This window comes from Typopeltis vanoorti, chromosome 22 (assembly GCF_054136105.1).
Source record: "Typopeltis vanoorti isolate ZY-2024b chromosome 22, IOZ_Tvanoo_1.0, whole genome shotgun sequence".
NCBI lineage: Eukaryota > Metazoa > Arthropoda > Arachnida > Uropygi > Thelyphonidae > Typopeltis > Typopeltis vanoorti.
The window spans coordinates 6,564,021-6,591,043 of NC_143570.1; the positions used below are offsets into that span (position 1 = coordinate 6,564,021).

Consider the following 27,023-nt stretch of genomic DNA (forward strand, 5'->3'; position numbering starts at 1 on the left):
TTAACTAAATGGTGATCACTTCCTCTTTCATATCCTTTGTTCACTCGTGTGTGCTGAACCAGTATGAAGATATCACTATCCACATTATCACAATCACTGAGACTTCTTGTTGTTTATTTTTTAACGGTATATATTAGAACACAGAAAAATAAGTGAATAATTAATTTATTAACTTATTGCCGATATTTCGCTGGTGTTATAACCAGCATCTTCAGAGCACAAAAACATAGTTTGTCACAATACGCAAGACTATAACAACATGGTGTAATCAACGGACTAGTTAAACAAAATTGTAGCAGCAACACGAAGACTAGAGTCCTGATTTTGGTTCCCTCTATCTGAATTTACTAAATTGCCTAAGTATCCCATAATACAACACACATATTCTTATGGACAAGTGTAATGCTATGCATTATGAGAAGGGCCACTACCCTGACCGGTTTCGACCTTTATTGAGGTCTCATCAGTGGGAGCCAGACCTAGAAGGTGGAAGGTACCAAGGTTAAAGTTGGAGTTGGGATTTGTTCCAGTAGCTGACTTTTCTCTGTTTGCCCTGGTTCCTGAACATAAACAATGGTGGCCTTGTTTAGCTAAGTATTAGTATAAGTTTAGCTAAAAATATAAAAAATAAAATAAAATAATTGCAGCTATCACATAAGACTAAAGTCCTAAACAGAGAAAAAAAGAAAAAAACTTTTTATTATATTGCGTAAAATTATAAAAATTATATTGCGAGTAAAATGTACTTTACTCGCAATATAATTTTTAACAAAATAAATTGGTAATTATAAACAAAAATTAAAATTGGTACAATCTAATTAAATACTGTAGCACATCAGGTCCTTTATTGGAAACCAATAGGTGTTGGTAAGTATTCTTTGCAAGCTGAAAAGATGAATAAAATGATACTGCATCCGTGTGTCACAGTCTCACTGTTAATAAAGGTGCTGGTATGCTGTACCATAATAAATTTAGTTTAATCCTTTATCCAAGTGTGAGCAAACAAAGTTTGTGCCTGAAAGTATCTTCAGGACTGGGTTAAGGTGGTACAACACCAGGGAGTGTTGTACCACCAAAAAGCAGTGAGTACATATATACATATTATTCTTCAAACACCTTTAAGTAGATGCACAATTATAATATAGTATTGTCCTCAGTTTATTTTCAGAGCTCACAACATAAATTAACTTAGTGTAATTAAAATGCTGGCAAAATTTTACATAAGGAAAATACTTTTTAATACTGTTATTTAAAAAATACAATTATCTTGCAGTCATGGATTATGTGACTGAGTGTTTAGTGGAAAGTGAGTGTGGCTCCACAGCTTGTGCTACCTACTTCTTCGTTTTTGTGGATTTTATTACTTTTCTTTCCTATTAAATTAGTGTTAATGGAAGATTTATATAAATTCACTCTTCATTATGAACAATAAACGAAAGACAATTACAATTACATGTAATGTATAGTGAGAATTAAAGAATGTATTACTTTGTTTTGTCATCAGTCATATTTAGTTTTTTAAAACATCCACCTTTAAAAATATTTATATAAAGTAGACAGAAACCTAGGGCAAACAACATTTTTTTTGTAGCTAGTAGATTTAAGTTGTTTTTCTGGAGCCCTGGTGTTATGTATGTTGAAATGGATGTAAAGAAGTGGGAGGAACAACTATTTTATGAACCTTTTTGGTGCTGTAGCCAATGGACAAGAAGGTCTGACAAATAAAGAAGAGTTCAGCTGTGAAGGAAGCCTCGTTAGAACAGAGGATGGAGGCACTGTTCACAAGGGTTTAAATAATACCATATTGTTAAGAGGGAGAATGATGGAAATGTTTGTGTATGTCTGAGAAAGAAAGGGTGCCACTGAGAAGATATACGATTAGAATCTAGAAAAGGCAAACTATTGTTATGATTTTCTTTTTATATGGTGAACTGGATTCTATGGTGCTGGAGGAAAGAATAATGTGCCTGAGGCTAGCCAGTAGCACCTAAAAAGAGCAGTCCTCTTAAGGCTTCTAGTCTAACTTATTTTGCTTATTTTTTTTGTTGTTTTTGTGTGTGTTTATTTTGTGTTACTAGAACTTTAATATTGTGTCCCTAATGATATTTCTGCAACAGAGATGATATATAGAAATTATTAAACTCATTTAATTATTTTTCTGTGATGTATTCATTCCATTAAACCTAATTATGAATGCGAACCAATACATAAGCCTAAATACTCATATTTCTTTCAGCAGCCAATAACACAAAGAAAAATCCTGCCAAGAAACAATTATGATGGATATGCTACTAAAATAAAATAAAAAAAAAATATATATATATATATATATATATATATAAAGTGCATTCTAGGTATCTCTGTAGTACAGAGTTTATATTACAAAGATGTATAATGAATACTGCAGTAAAAGAAGGGGATGATCAAGCATATTTAAAAGTTATGAAGCATGAAACTATGATTCAGATGTACAAGATTTGTGTTTACTTAACTGTTAATTCCATCACTGAAAATTATCTATTATAAATTTAATCAATGAATGGTACTGATTGATGTATTAAGTACGTAAACCTAGAGGTTAGGTTAAAATCACAGAGCAATATAAGGCAGCGATTCAGCTTGTGATTTTAATTATGACATAATTTCTATCATATGGAGTTCTATAAATTAAAGATACCAAGAAATTATATTATATACTTGGTTTAATACTTTATCCAAGTGTAAGCAAACAAAATTTGCACCTGAAGTATTTTCAGGACTGGGGTAACTCATATATATAGAAGCTAATGACTTCACATCACTTCCCTTAGTATCCCATAATGCAAAGTACATATCCTTATGGATATGTCTAATGCTATGCATTATGGCAAGGGTCACTGCTCAGACCAGTTTCAACGTTTATTGAGTTCTCATCAGTGGGAGCCAGACCACTGATGAGAACTGACATGATACTAAGGTTGAAGTAATGCAGAAGTCATATATTTATATACAAGTAGCCAAATGGTGTCACACCTTATTATGGATTAGAGATAGTTGTTCAAAGTTTTTTCACTTTTTTTTTTGATTTATACTATAAATTGATTTATACTATAAATCAAAGATACCAAAAAATTATATACTTGGTTTAATCCTTTATTCAAGTGTAAGCAAGCGTATGAGACCTCAATAAAGGTCGAAACCAGTCTGGGTAGTGACCCCTTCTCATAATGCAGAGCATTATACAGTACAAGGATATGTGCTTTGCATTATGGGATACTAAGGGAGTTGATGTGAAGTAATTAGCTTCCAGATACGAGTTTCCCCAGTCCTGAAAAGATTTCAGGTGCAAACTTTGTTTGCTTACATTTGGATAAAGGATTAAACTGAGTATATAATTTCTTTAATTTAAAACATTTTAAAACAACTAAAAACAAAATCAACAGAAGAAAAACTAAATAATTATAAACAAAAGTGGATTGAACATGCAAACCGAATGGCCAACACCCGGCATCCTAAAGAGAAAGACAAGACAAGGTAGACCTCAAAAAATAATACTGGATGGATAATGAGACCGGAACAGACCAATATGGTCTATGCCCGTATTTTGTGTTATGATGGTGTATCTTTATAGTATAACTGGGTGAAAAAAACTTCCAACATATGGAATTCTAATAAATTTAGTTTAATCCTTTATCCAAGTGTGAGCAAACAAAGTTTGCGCCTGAAAGTATCTTCAGGACTGGCGGAAGGTGGTACAACACCACTAAACTTTCAACATATGGAATTCTGTTTAGTAAAATTATGCAGTAAATGACAAACTGAACTGTGAATACAGAATGATTATAATACTTCCAATTCTCTGGATGAATTCTTTCTCAGAATCCTACCTGCTTTAAGTAATGTCCCCAAATATATATGAGACTACCTTGCCAATTAAACCGACTGCTCATAAGTTTTCAGCTTTGAGCATGTGATTTAACCTATGCTGCTTAGTTGAAAGAGTGTAAAATGTGAACTTCAGTCTGTAGAAAAATACTGAATTTAAGGTGTTGATTTGGAAGTTATTCTCACTGTTTATATGGCATTGGCATGACTATTGTGCTCAGATTGTCAGTAGGTTTCTTCAAAACAAAAAAGTGGCAGAATAGACAGAGCAGCAGCAGGTGGTCAATATGAATTATACTTGCTAAGAATTTATATTGCTGCTTAATCTTTTTCCCAAGTGTAAACAAACAGCTGTATATTAAGGCTTAAGTTCTGAGAGAAAGTCATGTTAGAAGCTTAGTGGAGTGAAACAGCTCTGAGAAAGAATTTAAAATATTATTTATTATTTAATTCTGTAGCCCTTATGGACGAGCCACCACTGCTTGTAAGAACATTCCAGGGAATAATATAATAAATTTAGTTTAATCCTTTATCCAAGTGTGAGCAAACAAAGTTTGCGCCTGAAGTATCTTCAGGACTGGGGTAAGGTGATACAGCACCAGGGAAACTCGTTGCAAAGGTGGAGCAAGCTACCAACACTCCTGTCTCAGTATCTCCTATAATGCAATAATGCAAAACACATCTCCTTGCGGATATGTCTAATGTTATGCATTAAGAGAAGGGCCACTACCCAGACTAGTTTTGACCTTTATTGAGGTAGAATGGGAGTTCATGCCTTTCATCACTGGCCTCTTTAGATTTAAAAAAAGTTGTGCTGAGAGTCAGCTTGATAGTGAGAGAGGAGAAGAAAGATAGAGTGGATAGTAGTAGGTAGTTAAAATAGGCCTCAGTCGATCCACCTGGCCTGACTTAAATGCCAGCACCAAGCAGATCTCCGACATCATCTCCCTCCATCCGTTCTCCTCCGCAATCTCCGGCCAGCCACCTCTTCAGATGTCTGGCCGATGAAAGAAGTGAAAAAAACAAATGCAGGAAGACACACATAAATTGAAAATCAAAAGAACTAGGACACACATAAACAGAAACAACAAAGGAGCTAGAACACGCATAAAGAGAACAACAAAAGTCGGTGAATTAACAGAAAAGTACTGCAAGAACGGGGGAAGAACCTGGCCCGAGTGATGCAGCCCGCAAGGAGCTGCACCGCCTCGCTGTAAGCCTTCGCCGCTCGGGTTCTCAGGTCTGCCCCCTCCTATGTGGATTAAGCGTGAACATACAAAAACAGAACCAAGAAACTTAGAAGGGGCTTTTTTTTTTTTTTTTTTTTTTTTTATGTCATATTTGCCCTGCTATCTCTTACCGCTTCCTCATAATCTTTTACCACGTTTTCCATCACTGTGAGTACGTGTACTGACTCTTCATCATTAAGTTGCCATATTCTCTTCAAGCATTCATTCCATTCCGCTCGGTCGTAAGTGACTTTCCCAAACTTGAGCCATATTCTAAGACTCTCTAGCTCACCTTCACATTGCAAAGCCACGTCTCCCTTTTCCTGTACAGCTGTGTGGACTTTGTTTTTTATCTCGGGTTTATTCCTAAGATAGAATAGGATTCGTTCTGTTACATTCGAATATTCATATCGGGGTTCTTTTCTTTTTACCGGTTTTGTAATGGCGTGAGAAGAACCGGTGTTTGTATCCTGTTTATTTCGTTTCATTTCTCCTTCTTCTTCCGGTGTGATGGGTCGTTTTGTTGTACTGGTGTTGATTTCCATTTCCTCTGTTTCTGTACTGTTATTGTTGCCTTCCGATTCATTGGTGTAAGATTTCATAGTGTTCTGTTTCTTTTTCATCCTAATTCTCCCTTCTGCGTTCCTCCCAGTAGTCGTTGCGGTAACTGGCGGTTGGAGGGCTGGAAACTCTTCTGGTTCAGTTGTTTGTGGTTCGTTTACTGTTTGGCCGGTAGCTCGAGAGTCCTGTGTTGTGAGCTTAGGAATGGCTACTGCCGCAGGTGTTATGGAGCCTCCTGCTCTTTCTGCAAGGGTCCTATTAGGACAAATATCTATTTTATGGGATGTGTTCCCACATTTACGGCACGGTGACTCACATTGATTCAATGTGTGTTCTGTCGATAAGCAGTTGCGGCATGTGTTGTTTTTCGGGCAGTGAGCGCTAAGGTGACCCAAAGCGGTGCACCGAAAACATTGTTTTCTTACGCCTGGATAATTGACTATTACTCTTGCTGAGCCTAAAAAAATCAAGTTGGGGACCTCGGTTTTCATCTCGATTGAAATGCTCACTTCCCCTGATTTCCACTCTGGGATATCCGCGTCTTGTCCGAATGTTACGCTTCGGACAGTCCCCCACTTGGAGAAAATGGTTTTAATGATTTCCTCCCCTTTCTCTAGATATTCGAGTGGAAACCTGTCAATTTTTATGGATTTTAAAATACTTCCGACTAGGAAGGGTAGGTATTTTTTCCCTTCACATTCTACACCCTTAAGGAGCATTTCTCTTGTTTCTATGTTGTTTGTTACTACTTGGAATCTACCCCCCCCGTAAGGGGTAAGCCCATAAATACTTTCTGCTTTGACGACTTTGAGAAGAGCTTTCACAAACGTCGCTTTGTCGATGTTTGGGTCAATTTCGATCCCGAGAGTACGAACTCTTGGCAAGAATTTCGACATTGTTTAAAAGCAAATACCTTACCAACGGAATAGCAAATTTCAGTCCCCAAAAGGAAATACCCTAACACGGACCTGCACCGATTGGAACGAGGCCGCAAAAAATAAAAACCAACAAAAGAAAAACTAGAAGGGTTCTTACCAAACAATACTGGAATAGGAGCTCTCTCTCGGGATCTGGTAACTGGCAACTGGAATCCAAAAGAAGACTGGAACATGGAGCTTTCTCTCGGGGCCGCTAAATCTGGAACTTGTCTCATCAGTGGGAGGTCTCTTCAGTGGGAGCCAGGCCCAAGTTGAGACAAGTTGAGATACCAGGCAGAAGCATTTGCAGGTCATCTCTACCTATCGGAGTTGCCAAATGGTGTGCCACCCTTTTTTAATAAATTACTCTGGATTTAGAGAAGGATGTTGAAAGTTTATTTTTCACTTGGTTAGAGTATAATAAATTTAGTTTAATCCTTTATCCAAGTGTGAGCAAACAAAGTTTGCACCTGAAGTATCTTCAGGACTGGGGTAAGGTGATACAGCACCAGGGCAACTCGTTGCAAAGGTGGAGCAAGCTACCAACATTCCTGTCTCAGTATCTCCTATAATGCAAAACACATCTCCTTGCGGATATGTCTAATGTTATGCATTAAGGGAAGGGCCACTACACAGACTAGTTTCGACCTTTATTGAGGTCTCTTCAGTGGGAGCCAGGCCCAAGTTGAGATACCAGGCAGAAGCATTTGCAGGTCATCTCTGTGTTTTGCATTATAGGAGATGTGTTTTGAATTATAGGAGATACTAAGATAGGAGTGTTGGTAGCTTGCTCCACCTTTGCAACGAGTTTCCCTGGTGTTGTACCACCTTAACCCAGTCCTGAAGATATTTTCAGGTGCAAACTTTGTTTGCTTACACTGGGATAAAGGATTAAACTAAATTTATTATATTCTAACCTAGTGAAAAATAAACTTTCAACATCTTTCTCTAAATCCAGAGTAATTTAATAAAAAAAAAGGTGGCAAACCTTTTGGCAACTCCTATAGGTAAAGATGACCTTGCTACTGCTTCTGCCTGGTTATCTCCAACTCTGGGCCTGACTCCCACTGAAGAGACCTGAAGAGACCGTAATCGCCAAGACGTGAAAGACAGCTCCAGTTCAAAGAAGAAAGAACCTGTGCCTACCAGTCGAAAAGAGGATCCATTTCCAGCGGCCCGAAGAGAGAGCTCCATGCTCACTTTCTACAAAAGTACCTCGGCGTTGGTAAGACCTTTTTTTCTTATTATTGGCTCTTTTACCCATTCCTTCTGGTATCTCTTTGCTTGTTGTGAGGGACACCGGGCGTTCCCCGACTTCGCCCTCCTTTACCTCCCCCCCCCTTCTACAGCCAGTAGTTAGGTCTTCCCCCAACAATGCCGTTATTTTTACCCAGAACTAGAACGCTTGGCATCGAAGTCAAGCGGCTCCCAGATGAGCGGACCTTAGTGAAAGCTCTGATTGATACAGTAGGGGCAGAAAACATATACGGTTTCACACCGTATTCAAAAGAAAGATTCCAAATTGTAGTTAAAAATGACCAAACTAGAAGCAAATTATTAGAAGGTTTTCCCTGTGCGGGACAAACAATTAAACCTTATTTAATAGGGAGTTTACGAAAAACGTTAAGAATAACTAGATTTCCCTTGGAATACCTGGAGAATGAAGACAACGTCAAGAAATTTTTTAGCCAATGCGGCGATATTATTAATATCAAAGCATTTGAACATCCAGATTACAAAGGCTGGAAAACAGGCGACGTTGAAGTACAGATGGATATGAAAAAGGAAGTTCCCAACTTCATTTTAGTGGGCCAAACAAGAGTCATGGTTAACTACCCGGGTGTTAAAAGATTGTGTTTCCGATGTAACTCTGAGGGTCACCTAGGGGCAGAATGCCCAAAACTACAGTGCAAAAATTGCAAATCAATAGAGCACAAAATAGTAAACTGCACAGAAGCTTGTCTTAAATGTGGGGACTTGACCCATAAAGTGGACATGTGCTCGCACAGAACAACCTCAGAAATAGCCGGAGGGACCATAATACCGATCAGGGCTATACCCCTCGGTACACCTGAGGTACCATCAGGGAGCGATTTTCCGGAGCTCCGGCAACAGACCGAAAAAGAAACACTAGCAGAAAACACAACCTCCATGAAACCCGTAACGGGTAAGACACCCAGGGCAACCCGCCACATCAAGGAAATAACAGCCAACTTCGAAACCCGCAGCAAAGAGGAAGAAGTTGTAACAACCAGCGCCCCAATAAAGCGCACAAGAGAGGCAGAAACAGAAGAGGCAAAAAAGGCTAAACAAAGCAGCCTACTCTCGTCAGAAGATGAAATGGACAACATACAAACTACAAGCCAACGCGAAGGCACCCAGCCCCTTGAGGAGGCGGTAACAAAGACAGGAAACCTATCCCCAGTAGCGGACCAACCTGCAGAACCCCATTCACATATCTGCAGCACGGACATTTATAGCATCACAGAAATGGAATTTCAAAACAACCTCGTTATGGATATTCCAAACAGCTCCGATAGTGAATCACAGGTGGAACATGTAGAGCAACAAACAGACAACAGCCCCCCTTCCTCCAAATACCAACATGGATTTTAAAATTGCCACTTTAAACACCAACGGTTTACGCAACCCCTTTGCACAAAGCACTGTCTGGAAGCTAATGTTAAGGTACAAAATTAATATCCTCCTGATTCAAGAAACCCATTTTTATAAGCATTGGGACGTGGAGAACTTCTCGAGAAGCTACCCAGTCACTAGCTACTGGTGCTTTGGGGATGCTCACTCGCGAGGGGTGGGGATACTAATTCTCCCCCCCCCCCAATCGCGGGGGGGGGTTCTTCAACGTCCAGAAGGACGCCATGGGACATCTAATAACGGTAGACTGGAAGTACGGTGGCCGTACCATCCGGCTTGTTGCAGTATACGCCCCGAACAGCCCATACCACAGAAGCGGTTTCTTCTCTGCCCTTGAAAACTACCTCTTGGGAGCAGAACACCTAATAGTAGCCGGGGACTGGAATTGTGTGGAAGACACACGTTTGGACAAAGTAGGCGGGAACGCAAACTCCGGAACCGGCGGAACCGCCGCTCTAAAAAGATGCTGTGTAAATTTTGATCTCGTAGATGTCTGGAGGAGGAATAACCCATCGAAGGTAGAAACAACGTGGTGCCGCGGCCAGATATCGACGAGACTAGATAGGGTGTACGTGTCCCAAAACTTGGAACAGTATGTTCAAAGGACACATCACACCACAGCACACAACATGTCAACAGACCACAAATTGGTCATTTTAAAAATTACACTCCCAGAAGTTATGGAAACAGCCAGAGGTCCTTGGAGGCTTCCTCCTACCTTTCCCAGTCTTTTTAGCGACCAGCTACAGAAACTCTGTGATGAATGGACAAACATCAACTGGGACTGGGAAAACTGGCTGCACTTTAAGTGGCAGGCTAAGGAACTGTTTCAAAAATGTGGGCGCGAAAGGGTCTACCAACAACGTAAACGGCTGAGGGATCTCTACAGGGAACTCGGCTGGTACCGGTCAAGCGAACGGAGCGGAGTTCCCTGCGGACATCTTATCAGACAGGTAGAAATAGAGCTGCAGCAAGAGCGGCAGAGTAGAGTCGATGACCTCGACTTTCGCACGAGACTCTATCTCAGAAATTTGGAGACACCCTCCGCCGCATTCTACAATCAACAACGGGTGGCAGCAAACGATGAAAGAACGATTTACCAGATCGAGGAGAAAGGCCAGATTCTAAATTCAACCCATGAAATACTCCGTCACTTTCACCAGCAGTATCTCGGCATCTTCGCTGACCAGCAGGGCACGGATGACTTCAGTGAGTGGGACGTCAAACGTTTTCCCGAGCATCTTAGCGCCCTGCATGACAGGCCGATAACTGCAGCTGAAATAAAAGCCATGTGCAAAACGATGAAGACAAAAAAGACCCCAGGGCCAGACGGACTCGGGATAGAATTCTATAGATCTATCGGGGACCTTGTACTTCCAGCACTAGTAAAGATCTTTAACGAATTCCTCACTTCGGGAAACATCCCCGAGGAATTCGCTAAGAGCTATACAATCTTTATCCCCAAAAAAGACCGAGATCGGACTTTGTCAAATAACTGGCGTCCCATCTCCTTAACTAACCTAGACTATAAACTTTTCGCAAAAATTATCTGTACACGCATTAAGGGCGGAATAGAAAACATAATAACAAGTTCACAGGTCTATGGAATCCCAGGTAGATCTATGGAATTTAATCTCTTCCTGCTAAGAGACCTAATCAGACTGGCCAAGGAAAAAAAATACCCCCTGGCACTTCTCTCCACCGACCTGGAAAAAGCGTTCGACAGCGTTAGCCACACGTACTTACAGGACACCCTAAAAAAAGTGGGCATAGGCCCGAGACTTCGGCGTACAATTAAACATATGTACGCGGAGGCCTCGACACAACTGTCTATTAATGGGTTTCTGACAGAACCAATCCGTATAAAGAGAGGGGTTAGGCAAGGCTGCCCACTAAGCCCCCTTCTCTTTTCCCTAGCATTAGAACCCCTCATTAAAAGAATAGAGAACACCCCTGCAATTAATGGTATTCCACTGCCCCAAGTTTCCAAACAGTGCAAAATAGTAGCATATGCAGATGATGTAGTGGCTACACTCAGAGACTCTGAGTCTATCTTGACATACTGCAAAACTTCAGCATAGTCAGTGGTCTCCGAGTTAATGCACAAAAAACCAAAATCAAAAATTTTGGAAATTTCCATAACACCGGACTTCCCTACGGTTTAGCGCTGCATACGCAGCCGCTAACAATACTAGGAGTTCCCTTTTCTGAGTCGCTAGCTTTACCAGTTAAAAAATTACAGGAAATAAGTACGGAAAAGATAAGTCTATTCAAACCGACCTTTTTCTCCTTTTATGGCAGAGCCACAGTGATAAAAACAATCATTACCCCAATGCTGATGCACACAATCAATATCACAGGCATCACACTGCTACAATAATAAAATTAGTTTAATCCTTTATCCAAGTGTGAGCAAACAAAGTTTGCGCCTGAAGTATCTTCAGGACTAGGGTAAGGTGATACCCTGGTATTTCCACTGCCTGGTATTTCCACTAGGGCCTGGCTCCCACTGAAGAGACCTCAATAAAGGTCGAAACTAGTCTGGGTAGTGGCCCTTCCCTTAATGCATAACATTAGACATATCCGCAAGGAGATGTGTTTTGCATTACAGGAGATACTGAGATAGGAGTGTTGGTATCTTCCTCCACCTTTGCAACGAGTTGCCCTGGTGTGGTATCACCTTACCCTAGTCCTGAAGATACTTCAGGCGCAAACTTTGTTTGCTCACACTTGGATAAAGGATTAAAACTAATTTTATTATACTCTAACCAAGTGAAAAATAAACTTTCAACAACCTTCTCTAAATCCAGAGTAATTTATTAAAGGGTGGCACACCATTTGGCAACTCCTATAGGTAGAGATGACCTGCGAATGCTTCTGCCTGGTATTTCCACTAGGGCCTGGCTCCCACTGAAGAGACCTCAATAAAGGTCGAAACTAGTCTGGGTAGTGGCCCTTCCCTTAAAGCATAACATTAGACATATCCGCAAGGAGATGTGTTTTGCATTACAGGAGATACTGAGATAGGAGTGTTGGTAGCTTCCTCCACCTTTGCAACGAGTTGCCCTGGTGTGGTATCACCTTACCCTAGTCCTGAAGATACTTCAGGCGCAAACTTTGTTTGCTCACACTTGGATAAAGGATTAAACTAATTTTATTATACTCTAACCAAGTGAAAAATAAACTTTCACACTGCTACAAGAAAACCAATTATCCAAAAAACTCGTAGATTTCTTCTGGAATGAAAAAAAACATGAGGTTAAAAAACAATACTTGCAACTAAAACATGAAGAAGGGGGGTACGCTCTGCCTGATCTCAAAAGCTTGCTTTATGCAAATACATTCAAAACCGTACGGAAGGCCTTAAACTCAAACCATATTTCAGGCCTCCTAATTAGATATTTTATAGGACTTTTCCTCCCCCTCTTTGGAACCACGGACTATGCTGGACCCCGTGCAAGGGTTGTGCCCAAGTGGTACCGCACACTTGTAAAATCAGTACTTAGAGACAAAGGAACAGAAATCCTCACACACAAACCGAAAGCAGTATACTGGGATTTCTTCCAACTCTCCAGACGTGATACACCAAACCTCGGGACAAACAATGAAATTCTCTTTAAAAACATCAAGAATAGCTGGGGACAGCCTTTTCATCGGGATCTGGCCTGGCGAATAGCCTATGGGCGGCTCCCGGTGAAACAGGTTAAATCTAGGTATGTACCCAGTCCGTGCGATCCCTTTTGTGATGTCTGCCGGGGCGTGGAAACGGTGGAGCATTTCTTTTATTTTTGCCCACCAGCCCAACGCGTCTGGCAAAGACTGAGCACAGCACTGGGAATCCCGATGCTATCACTAGAAGAGGTCATATACCTGCAATTCCCGCCACCAGTCAACAAGACCCAAAAATTCGCCATTTTTTTAATTAACGTCTTAAAGTATCACATCTGGAAGGTACGGAAAAAATCCCAGGTACGGGACGCAAATTTAATGTATGCAGGAATAAGGAAAGGTTTCTTTTTTTACCTTCCTAAATTTCTTGCGCAAGAAAGACATCTACTAGGCGACTTTAAATTTGTGAACAAATACTGCAAACCACCGAAAATTTGCTTTCTTATACAGGGACGCATCAAGCCCTGTATATTTCTTTAGTATGTCCAAAACTCCACCTAACTCTCCCTAGGAAAAGTAACAACCACTCTGTTCTTCCTCGCCACAAAGCTTTCGCTGGCACGGTTTCCTTTACTCCAAATAAGGGGGGTAGATCTGAGAACCCGGGCTGCGAAGGCTTACTGCGAGGCGGTGCTGCTCCTTGTGAGCGGCATCTCCCGGGCCAGTCCTCTACCCCATTCTAAGTCCCAGTGGTACCAGGTTTGCAAGTTCCTTATTTTGTTTCCTTTCAGTTCAACTGACCGGACCTTAAGTCCTTTGATTTTTATGTAATTTAATAAAAAAAAAAATAAAATAAAAATAAAAAATAAAATAAAAAAAAAAAAAAAGTTCTAACTGAAATTATTGTTTTCAAAACAGGTCAATGGATCTCCTTCATAGATAACTGACGAAATTATTAAGGATAAATTTATAAGTGAACTATTAGTCAAAATTTTTATGGTTAAATTTTATTTATTTTTAACAGATAAATTGAGAATATGTCACAGACCAATTAGCCATATAAGGCTAAACAGGTTGACTGAGGCCTCTTTTACCTCCTACTATCCTACTCTATCTTTCATTATTCTCCTCTCTTACTGTTTGCTGACCCTCAGCATGCTTTATTCTCCAAAGGCCGATGATGAGAGACATGAACTCCCATTCGACCTCAATAAAGGTCGAAACTAGTCTGGGTAGTGGCCCTTCCCTTAATGCATAACATTAGACATATCCGCAAGGAGATGTGTTTTGCATTATAGGAGATACTGAGACAGGAGTGTTGGTAGCTTGCTCCACCTTTGCAACGAGTTGCCCTGGTGTTGTACCACCTTAACCCAGTCCTGAAGATACTTTCAGGTGCAAACTTTGTTTGCTCACACTTGGATAAAGGATTAAACTAAATTTATTATACTCTAACCAAGTGAAAAATAAACTTTCAACATCTTTCTCTAAATCCAGAGTAATTTATTAAAAAAGGGTGGCACACCAATTGGCAATTCCTATAGGTGGAGATGACCTGCTAATGCTTCTGCCTAATATCTCAATCTCAACTTGGGCCTGGCTCCCACTGAAGAGACCTCAATTCTAAGTCCCAGTGGTACCAGGTATACAAGTTCCTCAGTAAGTTCCTATTCATTCCTACTTACCGGACCTTAAGTCCCGTTATTTTAGATTTAAAATAAATATTTAAACAGGTCCTATTATTTACATCCTGTTTAAAAAAAAAAAAAAAAAAAAAAAAAAAGTATGTGTGTGTGTATATATATATATATATATTTACCTGGAATAAAAATAAGGATATATATATATATATATATATTTACCTGGAATAAAAATAAGGATATATCTAGTAACATAAAAAGAACCTCCATTAATACTGGAGTAAATCATTACTTTAGATAAAATAATATGAGAACTATAGACAAAAGTCTATGTTTAACCTTTTCTGAACAGGTAAATTGAGATTATATGTTACAGACCAATTAGCCAACAAGGCTAAACAGGTTGACTGAGGCCTCTTTTTACCTCCTACTATCCTACTCTATCTTATATCATACTCCTCTTTTACTGTCTGCTGATCCTCAGCATGCTTTATTCTCCAAAGGCCAATGATGAGAGACATGAACTCCCATTCTACCTCAATAAAGGTCGAAACTAGTCTGGGTAGTGGCCCTTCCCTTAATGCATAACATTAGACATATCTGCAAGGAGATGTGTTTTGCATTACATTATAGGAAATACTGAGCCAGGAGTGTTGGTAGCTTGCTCCACCTTTGCAACGAGTTGCCCTGGTGCTGTATCACCTTACCCCAGTCCTGAAGATGAAGATACTTCAGGCGCAAACTTTGTTTGCTCACACTTGGATAAAGGATTAAACTAAATTTATTATACTCTAACCAAGTGAAAAATAAACTTTCAACATTCCAGGGAGTTAACAACAGCTTTAACTTACATTTTTGACATGAATCTTAGATTAGCCTAGGTTCCAAAGGAATGGAAAGATGGCAAAATTGTTCCATTTCATAAATCATAAAGGAGGTGATAAGACCAAGGCTTCTAATTATAGGCCAATCTGAAATCTGATTGTCTGAAGTTGTAGTCAATGTGTTGGAGAAGCTAGAGAGGACAAGGATTCAGAACCCAGTTGACAGCAGTAGAATTCTCTTTAACGGATAGTATGAAGTTGCTAAAGGAAGATTGTGTTTTACCAATCTGCATGCTTATTATAACAAAGTGACAAATACATTGGACAAGTGCAATGCACATACAGTAGTATATTTAGATTATGCACAGGCTTTTGATAGATTGCCACATGACAAACTAGTAGTCAAATTGGAACAGATGGAGTTGGCTGGATTGGAGACTGGCAATCTGATAGGTATCAGCAGGTGGTGTATGGGAGGAGTGATATTCCAGAAGAGGAAAGTCACTAGTGGATTACCCCAAGGGTCTATTTTGGGGCCATTGTTGTTTAATTTAATGATAATGGAAAGGGCTTAAATAGGATAAACACTTGTTTAGATGATGCCAAGTCAGGGAGCTAGCTTTGCAAGAAGATCTAAATAGAATGTCTGAATGGGCAAGTGTTTGTGTGGGGATGTCAGTTTATTGTTGCAAAGTGAAAGGTTTTAAAATTTAAGAAGCAAAGATGGGATGCAGAGTATAGGATTGATGGAGATATTTTAGAGGAAGTGGAGAAGATGAAAGATCTGGAGGTGATGGTGGATAGGGACTTAAAAGTTCGTGGACATTTTGCTAAAATTGTGAGGACAACACAGCAGATTATGGGAATGATGCCGAGAACACTGACATGTAGAAGTAAGGATGTTTTGATTCCACTGTACAGAGCTTTAATCAGGCTGCATATAGATTACTGTGCACAGATTTGGTCGCCAGGTTTTCAAAAGGATGATGAGATGTTGGAGAGGATTTAGAGACAATTGACTAAGTTGGTTTCAGGTCTCTAGAATGTGAAATATGAGGATAGATTGAGAGAATGCAAATTACAGAGCCTAATGGAAAGAAGAGGGGCGACATGATCGAGATGTATAAGTTGGTAAGGAGTAATTACCAGATTAATATGGATGAGATTTTTCACAGAATATCTGGAGATGGGGAGAACAAGAGGCCATCCCTGAAAGCTGTATAAGGTGAGCATCATCAAGGTTGTGAGGAGCAGGTTTTTTTTGCATGGAGAATGATGGATGATTAAAATGCATTGCTTCAGAGTATAAAGTGTGCAGCGACAGTGGTATTTAAGTTGAGGTATGATGAGCTATATGTGAGAGTGGGACCTTCCATGATGAGTCTTTTGACTTCATGGATAAAGGATTTTGACTTAATCCTTTATCCAAGTGCAAGCATATGTTGATAATAATAACAACAGAGCCTCCATAGCTCAGTCGGTATAGACGAAGCCCTTTGGTCGGAAAGACTTGGATTTGATTCCCATCCATATGAATAAAAAAAATAAATAATAATAAGTTAATTAGCATAGTTCATAGAACATCTATTTTAGTTACTATCTATAATTAGTTACTATCTATTCAATAATTAAAGAAACCAAGAAATTATATACTTGGTTTAATCCTTTATCTAAGTGTAAGCAAATAAAGTTTGTGCCTGAAATATCTTCAGGATGGGGGAACTCGTGGTAAAGGTGGTATGACTTCACAACCCTTGCCTTGCTATCCCATAATGCAAAGCACATCTCCTTGCAGGGAGATGTGCTTTGCATCACCACGAGTTACCCCAGTCCTGAAGGTACTTCACGTGCAAACTCTGTTTGCTTACATTTGGATAAAGGATTAAACCAAGTATATAATTTCTTGGTTTCTTTAATTTATAGTATAACCAAATGAAAAAACTTCCAACAATCAGATACTATCTCATGATTAGTTAGTTACTTCTCAGTAAGCCTGAGCTCTTTCTAGAGATAAAATGATGTGCATTCTATCCTATCCCCTTATCAGTTGCTTTCCACTAAGAAAAAATCAATGATAAGCAACAAACCAAGCATTTGCAATGACCAATATGCCCTAACAAGAGCAATAAGTAAGATAAAAAAAAATACATTTGTCATAATTTTTTTTGCTGTTTTTTACTATAAATTGGAATTACATCAATAAAACTAAGATTAAACTGAAACTCCTATTCTGATTTTTTTTAGTCATCATCAACCAAAAATTCACAAGTGTTTTTTTAAAGTCTGGCATATAATTATTCATATTCCCTATTGAGTGTTACTGGCAAGATCTATGCAAGTATACTTGAGAAACGGTTGAGAAGAATTGTGGAAGAAAAGCTTGGTGAAGAACAAGCTGGATTCAGGCCAAATAGAGGCTGTCAGGATCAGATCTTCACTTTACAACAAATAGTCGAGAAAGCATGGGAATATAACAGAGATCTGTATTTAAGTTTTGTCGATTTGGAAATGGCATAGGACAAGGTGCCAAGAGAGAAGCTATTCAATACGCTACAGTTATATGGTGTCAATGGAGCATTATATCAAGCAATACTTAGTCTTTATTTGAGTTATAAGTCAGCAGTTAGAATTGAAGGAAGTACAGGAAGATGGTTTAATGTTAAATCTGGTGTGAGACAAGGATGTACATTATCCCCTCTGTTATTCATTATCTATATGGATCACATTATGAAGGAAAGTGGTATTAAACATGATATCAAAATTGGAGATGTTAATGTCAGCTCTTTGCTTTATGCGGATAATGTTATACTTCTAAATAAATCTGCTACAAGTCTGCAAGATTCTCTGACTAAATTGAATAGCTGTTGTAATAGATATGGTATGAAAGTCAGCAATAAAAATAGGCAGAATCATTGAAAATGTCAACTGTGTTGTGAATGGAGAACCTGTGAAACAAGTGAAACATTTCAGCTACTTAGGCACAATTTTTACTGAAGATGGTAAATTAAATATAGAAATAGACAACAGAATCAGCAGAGCTGGTATAGTAGGAAGTCAATTGAATAAATTCATATGGAATAAGAGAGAAATTAGTCGGAACACTAAATTAGCTGTATATAAGACAGTATTCAAACCAGTTTTAACTTACGGATCTGAGAGCTGGGTCAGAAGTAAAACACTTGACGAAAGACTAGAGACTGCAGATATGAGAGTCCTGAGAAAGATTATAGGCATGAACAGATGGCATCAATGGCAATATCATATTAAAAACGAGGATATTAGGAAAGAACTTGACATTGTCAACATCCAGGAATGCGTTAGCAGAGCTAATCTCAGGTGGTATGGTCACTTAAACAGAATGGGCGAAGAAAGATTAGCAAAACAAGTGTTCTCTGCCAGGTTGGCAGCAAAACGACCCAGAGAAAGACCAAGATGTAGGTGGATTGATACAGTACAAAGTGCCTTAGACGATAGAAATATAAGATCTGATAATGTTGGAGTCTTGACAAGTAACAGACTGATTTGGAGGAAAAGAATAGATAGGAAGTTAGTAATGATGTAATTTTTTATTTTTTTTTCATGTAGTACTGTCATATCCTGTACACCCCTTGAGGGTACATGGCAGGAATTTGATGATGATGATGATGATGAACTATTCCTTCATAGCAGAAGGAATAGTTGAATATGAGCATTATTAATAGGACTAGTTTTTTTTTTTGCTTTGAGTGTGCAATAGGCTGTCAGAAATAGTTGTGAATATTGGCAGCGAGTGAGTTTGAGCAGGGACATGACAGGCACTGTGCGAATAATAATTAGCATGAATCTTTGAACTCCATGTACATGACCAAATTATAATAATAATAAAGTTTATTAATTTTGTTAAATTCTACCATTTAAGTGGTTTATTTCAAAAGTTATACAGTATGAAATTATTTAGATGAATTAAACTAAGAATTATTATTATTATTATTATTATTATTTGACACCTCCAGGGAGTCTAAAGACTCATCGAGGGAGAAAACTTGCTCTACAACTTTGTCTCCACCAACTGACAGCAACTACACCAATGCCATCTATTGCCGACCACCATCATTACTATTACCACAGACAATCACAAACATCCATGCCCATTACAGGATTCAAACCCACAGCCCTTTCTCTGGAGAGCGGATATGCTAACCACTCAGCCAGCCAGGCTGGCATTATTAACTCAAATGAAAGCACTCAATAAAATATCCTAATAAGTCTTCCTTCTATGAAGAATATTAAATAAATGGAGGGAAAAAAAAAACTACTCTACAAGAGACAGAACATAGAAAGAGGTCTGGGAGCAGATAGAAAAATGATTTTCTCACCTTCTGAGAGGACTAAGACGGAATTATACTCATGATGGCTCAAATAGGTGAACAACTGTCACTTATAAATGGTACTAATCTTCTTAATCAATAATCTTCTAGTGTGCTACTTAAAATACCATATACATATATTACCTAAGGTAGCAAAATGTATAAGGTGAATCTGGAACATTACTATTATTACGGGCAACTCCAGGGAGTCCTTAGACTCATCAAGAGGCCCTAAACATCATGTCCACACAACTATACGACATTCTCACAGTATCTATCATACCTTGCCTTGAACTCACTCACCGTCATAGCACCCACAACAGACTCTGGAAGCTGACTCCATCCATTTTAAAAGTAAAGAACCCAGCTCTAACACCCTTGCTAACCACACTCTTGCCCAGCTTCCATAGGTGTCCCCTAGTTCTCCCACCACCAATCCTGATCTCAAAAATATCCTCTGAATTAATCCTATAGAAACCCTTTAGCCATTTGAATGTCTCAATCATATCTCCCCTTTTCTGCCTATCAACCAATTTCTGCAACCCACAAATCTTCAACCTGTTCTCATATGGTTCATTCGATAGACCTGCTATCATCTTAGTCACTCGTCTCTGGATCCTCTCCACCTCCTTCCCATCAAGAAGGAACCTAGGTGACCAAATCTGGGCACAGTAATCGAGATGAGATCTTATCAAGGCTCGGTACAGAGGTACAATAACTTGCTTGTCTCTGCTCGTCAAGGTATTTTTCAACAACCAAGTGACTTGATGACCTGATTTAGCTGCTTTTGCAATGTGCCCCCTAAACTTCATCTCCCTATCCACCAACACTCCCAAGTCCCTGGCCTCATCAATCTTCTGGAGTACAGTTCCACCAATGTTGTATACTGCTGCTAATCTTTTTACCCCAAAATGCACAACCTTACATTTTGTCATATTAAATTGACATCCATTCTCCTTAGCCCAGAACACCAATCTATCCAAGTCGTCCTGCAAGATTTTGACATCTTCTGCATTCACTATTGCCCTACCCAATTTTGCATCATCAGCGAACAAATGACCTGTTCCTCTTAGATCCTTCCCTATATCGTTAATGAACAAATTAAATAGCAGTGGTCCAAGAACAGAACCCTGCGGCACACCACTAGTCACAGGTCATCCTTTGAACTCTACCCCCTGAATAAACTACTCTTTGTTATCTCTCCATCAACCACTCACCTATCCATCTCACTAACCCTATATCCATTCCCATCTGTTGTAGTTTACGGATTAGAATTCCACGTGGTATCCTGTCAAATGCCTTAGCCAGGTCCAGAAGTATCACTGTAAACCCATTATCCTTATCCAGTTCAGCAGTCACTGTGTTATAAAACTTGAGCAAGTTACTAAGGCATGATCTATCCTTCACAAATCCATGCTGTCCCCATACAGTATCTCATTTTCATCAATCCATTCCTGTATTTTCCCCTTGACTACTTTCTCCAAGACCTTGACAATGACTCCTGATATGCTCATTGGTCGGTAATTTGTAACAGTAGTCTTGGATCCTCCTTTATGCAGTTGAATTATTTTCCCCTCTTTCCACACCTTCGGGACTAAACCAGACCCGAGACTTAGATTAAACAACATAGTCAAGGGCACTGATAATTCTTTAGCCGCTTCATGCAAGAGTCTAGTCGGTATAACATCCAATCCCACAGATGTATTCACATTAAGGTTCTGTAATAGACTATTCACCTCCACTTCATTCATCACAATTCCCATATAAACTAATGGTTCCTCAATTTTTTCAAATGTCTCCACCTGGATGATATACTTTTGCAAAGTGTTCGCTCAGTAACTCCACTATATCGACTGATTCAGTGACCCCCTTACCATCGTCATTCCTTAAAATCATTTTGCTGTGTACAGTTTTTTTTTTTGCTTGCAGCATATTGAAAGAACTGTTCGGGATTCTCTTTGGGTTGCATAGCTAGTTTCCTTTCATAATCCGATTTTCCTTTTTTTTACCACACTCGTTACCCTTCTGGCCTGCACTTTATACCATTCGTGTGCCTGCAGGTCACCTCTTTCTTTAAATTCCCTCCACAGTTGTTTCTTTTTTTTTTGCAGCTCAAGCTTAATGGTGTTCTTCATCCATTTAATCCCTACTTGTTTTACTATTCGGACTCTAAGTATACAATCAGCCATAACCTCCTGTAAATGCTCCTTGATTGACCACTTCCCATGCTCTATCGACATCCAGCCCTTGCAGTTGTACATGCCATGGCACTGATCCAAGCAATCTCCAAGCTTGTCATACTTGCCAGCATGGTAATATCACATATACCCTGTCTTAATCGAAAATTCCACACCTTTAGCCACCTCCCAGGTCAAGACCTTATGATCATTCTCACCAATAGGTGGCAACATAGTTATATTCATTAGAGTCAAATTCTCAGCCGCTATTACCAGGTCAAGCACTCTCACACCCCTAGTATTTTCAATTACATGCTGTCTCAGATAGTTATCCCTTAATAATTGAATAAAATCCATTTCCTTCCTCACATGTGTCCTCTCCTCCTTCCAGTCAATGTTACCATAGTTGAAATCCCCCATAATAATTACCCTCCTCCCACTCATTTCATCATTTTGTTTATGCATACTATCTCCACCATCTATTCCATCACCTGGTCTATAGCAGCACCCAACATCCTGAAAATGAAATCAATCAAGCTAATGTGATCATATCAATAAGGACTTCTATTTAATTATAAGTTTTAAACAATTTCGAAACTGAAGTCATGAATTAGGTAAAGACGACTGCTAAGAACATTGTATGCTAGTCTCTTTCTCTCTCTCTTTTTTTTTTTTTTTAGAGAGAAAGAGAGAGAGAGAGAGAGGTAAGCATTTTGTTAAATAAGAAAAAAAAAAAGGGGGGGGGGGATTTAAAAAAAATTAAAACAAAAATAGATGTCATTTTTGTATTTGGCAGATAGGATTTGTTAAAATCACCTACTTTTTGCCTAAAGGAAAATATCAGCATTGTAGTGTTATGGGAGAAAACAGCAAAAAGCAAAGCAAATTCCACAGGGTTCTCTCATTATGTGAAAAGTAGTAGAAAGAATCATTAAGAAAAATAACTACAGCTATTTAAAGGTGTAGTATGATCAACATGCAAGTTATGAGATAAAACTGCCAGATGCCTCAGTGGTTAAGCTTACTTATCAAGGATAAGAAAGTAGATGTAATCTGGTGTGGAAAGACCATTTAAAACAGAACAAATGAAAGTGACAAAACAATGATTTAAAAAAATGGCTAGAAGAATCATTTATCTTCATTTTGGTATATTTTTGATGTCCCTACAGAGAGAGAGAGAGAGAGAGGGTGCAGTTTCATCAGCATCAGTTTCCCAGAATGTATCACTGAGGAAGCTAGGGATATTTGATCAGTTTAGTATTTGGTAGTGCTCCAACTTGACCATCATTTATATATTATCAGTTATCTAGGATTCCTCCTTATCATTGACTTTTCTTTTTAATCAAGAAATACTGATAAGGTAGTAGAATGGTTTGATGCTTATTTGGAAAGTATAGGATGGCACATCCCACACGTTTCATCAATTTCTGTGCAATATGTTATTATTTTTCAGGAATAATCTGCAATTAGGTCAAAATCAGAGCCTGAATGAGCATTCCTCATATTATCTTAAGACCAGTAAGACAAAATATACAGTTGGTTGTTGCTACAGGTCAGGGAATTCCACGGATGATCTGGAAGGCATGCATTGCCAAATTTGTACAATGAGTACAGGTCAAGTGATTATTATGGGAGACTTCAACTATGGTGATATAGACTGAAAGGAAGAAAGGAAATAGAATTTATACACCTGCTGAAAGGTGTATAAATGTATCAGGCATGGTAGTACAGATTTAAGCTTCTTCCTAAGCAGGTCATAATCACCTGCCTTGCAGTTCCACAAATACCCCTTCTTGATAGAATATTCCTATGTTTTACAATTTCCCAAGTCAAGACACCACATGCTCAATTTCACCAATTGGAGGTGAAATTGACCCTGTTTCATCAACTTAGTTATGGATAGCTCTTCTGTTCCTATTATCAGGTCCAATACTCTCCCACCCCTAGTCCCCTCAATTACATGATGCCTTAAATAATTATCGGACCTGGTCATAGGTCAGAAGAGATATCCATAACTAAGTTGATAACATTGCCTCCAATTGGTGAAAGTGACCACGTGGTCTTGACTTGGGAAATTGTAAAACATGAGTATTATTCTATCAATAAGGGGTATTTGTGGAACTACAAGGCAGGTGATTACGACATGCTTAGGAAGAAGCTTAAATCTTTACCACAGCCAACTCATGAACAGTACAAGGCTCAGGCAAGAAAGCTGACCAGCATGGCAAGGGAGACAAAATCAGATTATGAGAAGAATTTAGCCAAGCAGGCCAAAGGAAATCTCAAAGAGTTCTTTCGTTATGTGGCAAGTAAGAGGAAGAATGACTATGGAAGATTAACTTTAATGAGTGATGATGGTCACGATATATGTTCCTATTAAGGTTACTGCTTTAACCTATGTGACAGACACTAATGTGGGAATAGAGATCGATGAATTGGAGGTTTCTTACGATATTGCAGAATCTCAATGTAAATACAGCTGACATGCTGAGACAAATCGCTGCATTCAAGTTCGGAAAAATGGTTCTCCGAATTTGAATACAGAGGTATTCTGCTTATATATATATATATATATATATATATTATGAAGACGGTGTTGTATAGTATAATAATAATAATAATATATATATATATATATATATATATATACTGATACAAAAGTTCTAAGAAATATGTTATTAATTACATTCCAATGATTTTTTTTTTTTTTTGTTTACCAAAAGCGCGCCACGCTTTCTTAATTCCTGTATCTGCATTATAGAGGTTCATTATTAACTGGCTTTTATCACTGATATTTTTTAATTAATTTGATACAATTAGAAGCAGAAACCTACGTTCTCGACGTGTATAGAAGCACATATAACATAACAGCGAAACATATCCGCTACTATATATACATACATGCAAACACGTGACTACATAGCTCTCCTTAAATAATTGTTTTTATTCCTAGATATCTTCATTATATAAAGTGGCACGACAACATCCGACGAAACTCAGTAGAAACAAGCTGTAATTATATCTCATTATCCTCTTGAAATTTCTGTTTAATACTTTTTTATTTCATTATGATTACAATATCTTTCAATATTTGATATGTTAATACAGCCAAAACATCAATCATAGTATTGCCTGAGATGAGATAAAGAACATTTCACTGCTTTTCAAGATTTGCGATTACTGAATCACCAATCATGAAACTGTTAAAAATGCCTTCTGCCGGCATGTCAATTCGCAGCCATCTAAAAATGAATCGCATGTTGGAAACATGAACGAAGTGACCACCTGTTATCTTTAACTGGGCTAACTTTAAATCAGTCAACATTCCTGTCACCGAACATCGCAAAGAAACTAGTATTGATGACAAATGAAACTTACAGAGAGATAACATACGTAGAATATCAATTAAATAATTAAACTGGCAGTTACCTAACAAATATACATACCAATTTCCCAAAGTTTCATCGTTTTTATGAAATCATCAATTTGCGAACCACTCAGTCAAAAGAGAGAAAATATTTTACACAATAACTGCTATAATTAATTTTTGCTTTTATATTGTTTTGAGCAAAGCAAAGGTACACTCGGCGCATCTAGTTTGTTCGAACCACAGACCTAAATAAAATGGACCATATTAGGTATGGTTGTCTTAACTGAGAATGAATGTACTAATGACACAGTATGCAATTAAGGAGTTCAAACAAAGAGTTGAAACCAAGCCTTTCGACTTTAACAAATCTTGTTAAAGTTGTTCGAATTATCAGAGATCTTGATAATTACTCATGGGATCTTTTGTACTTCGTATAACGTTTTCATTATATCTTGTATATACTCAACTTTTATAAAACTAGAAAGAAACTCTTAATTAATAAATACTACACTAACTAAATTTATTTTTTCTGGTGTGGAAGATTGGAAGTAGAAACCATGAGAAACGCGTCTCCTGGGGTTTATTTTTTCTCTCTTTCTCAGTCTCAGTGATAGATGGAAATATTCGTCTCAGTGATAGACAGAAATTTTCATCTATTGGTGAGGTCAATAATGACCAATACAGTCAAACATTAGGATCAATAATGATCAGTACTTCACCTGAAAGGTATACTGTTAAATAGAAAACTGTTAAAGCAGCGTACGCATGATAATTACAAGATTTGGAGGACGTGACCACAAGAGTCGTGTGACCAAAATATTAGCATTATCAGGAGTCACAACCTAACTGCATCATAAAAAATCAAGAAAAGTGCAAATATGACTGTTTTCCACAGCCATAAAAGACAAGTTTGAGACAGTAATTTGAGACAGTTTGTACATGAAGTCTGCAGATGAGTACCCACAGTGTGTTACTATCTATCTTGCCAATCGTGTCAATCTGCATGTCTTCATTATGAATCTTACATTGCTTTGGGTATGTAAACGGTAATTGAATCCCAATATCCACATGAAATAGCAAGACAGAATCTATATACTCATGCAAAAAATATATCAACATTACCACAAACATCAAATTTGCACAGCGTTTCGTGTTTGAAAACAGCTTATTGAATTTAAAATTTTTTTTTAAATTCAATAAGCACTGACCACAAATTAGGAAATATGCACAGGAGGAATACTGCATAACCTTGTGGCAATGTCTCTGGTTCAGCCAGTTCCCAAGATAATTGATCACTGATACAGATCAGTAGCGTTTTTCCACCCACAACTCAAAGCTTTAAACCCCGTATCTCAGAATATTAACGGAAAAACCCAAATTCTTTTAAAATATTTACAAGAGCTAGAATGTTTAGGATCAGGAAATAGCGCATCCTGCTCTGCCTTCGACGCGATACCCCTCAAAACACTCGATAGCTAAGATCTAAACTTGGGTTTTCTAAAAAAGGGTGCGAAGAACCATAACGTACCGCGACATGTAGCTAGATTTGCAAAAGGGTCTGCTATTGAAAAAATGAACATCGGAAAAATAATAATATTATAATAGTACAAGCTAATGGCTTTAATTCTCAATAGTAAATAGAGGAGGTCTATTTTTTTTTCAACACTATCTAACTTTTCAAGTATGAAGAGGCGATTCAATCCAAACCAGTAACCAAAGAGCACACAATAAAAAGGGGAAGACGACTGTCACCGCCTCTTGGTCCCTCACAAGATATATTATTATTATTATTATTACATCATACCTCCAGGGACTCCAAAGACTCATCGAG

At 38.4% G+C, this 27,023-nt stretch overlaps 1 protein-coding gene across 4 annotated transcripts in view; it reads right to left on the bottom strand.

The window, feature by feature from the left end:
- Nucleotides 1-25,387, bottom strand: part of LOC150094135 (uncharacterized) — a 109,909-nt gene extending 84,522 nt beyond the window's left edge. Inside the window, exon 1 of one of the 4 annotated variants that reach the window (XM_090411895.1) lies at nucleotides 25,269-25,387. Coding sequence is in view for 2 of the 4 variants with exons in the window: in XM_090411892.1 (XP_090268018.1) it covers nucleotides 24,509-24,591 (83 nt within the window). In the remaining 2 variants the exon portion in view is untranslated. Of the gene's footprint in view, nucleotides 1-24,508; nucleotides 24,687-24,723; nucleotides 25,028-25,268 lie in introns of those variants that run through there. The other 3 variants (XM_090411893.1, XM_090411892.1, XM_090411894.1) reach the window with 3 other exon arrangements.
- Nucleotides 25,388-27,023: the final 1,636 nt, after the last annotated feature.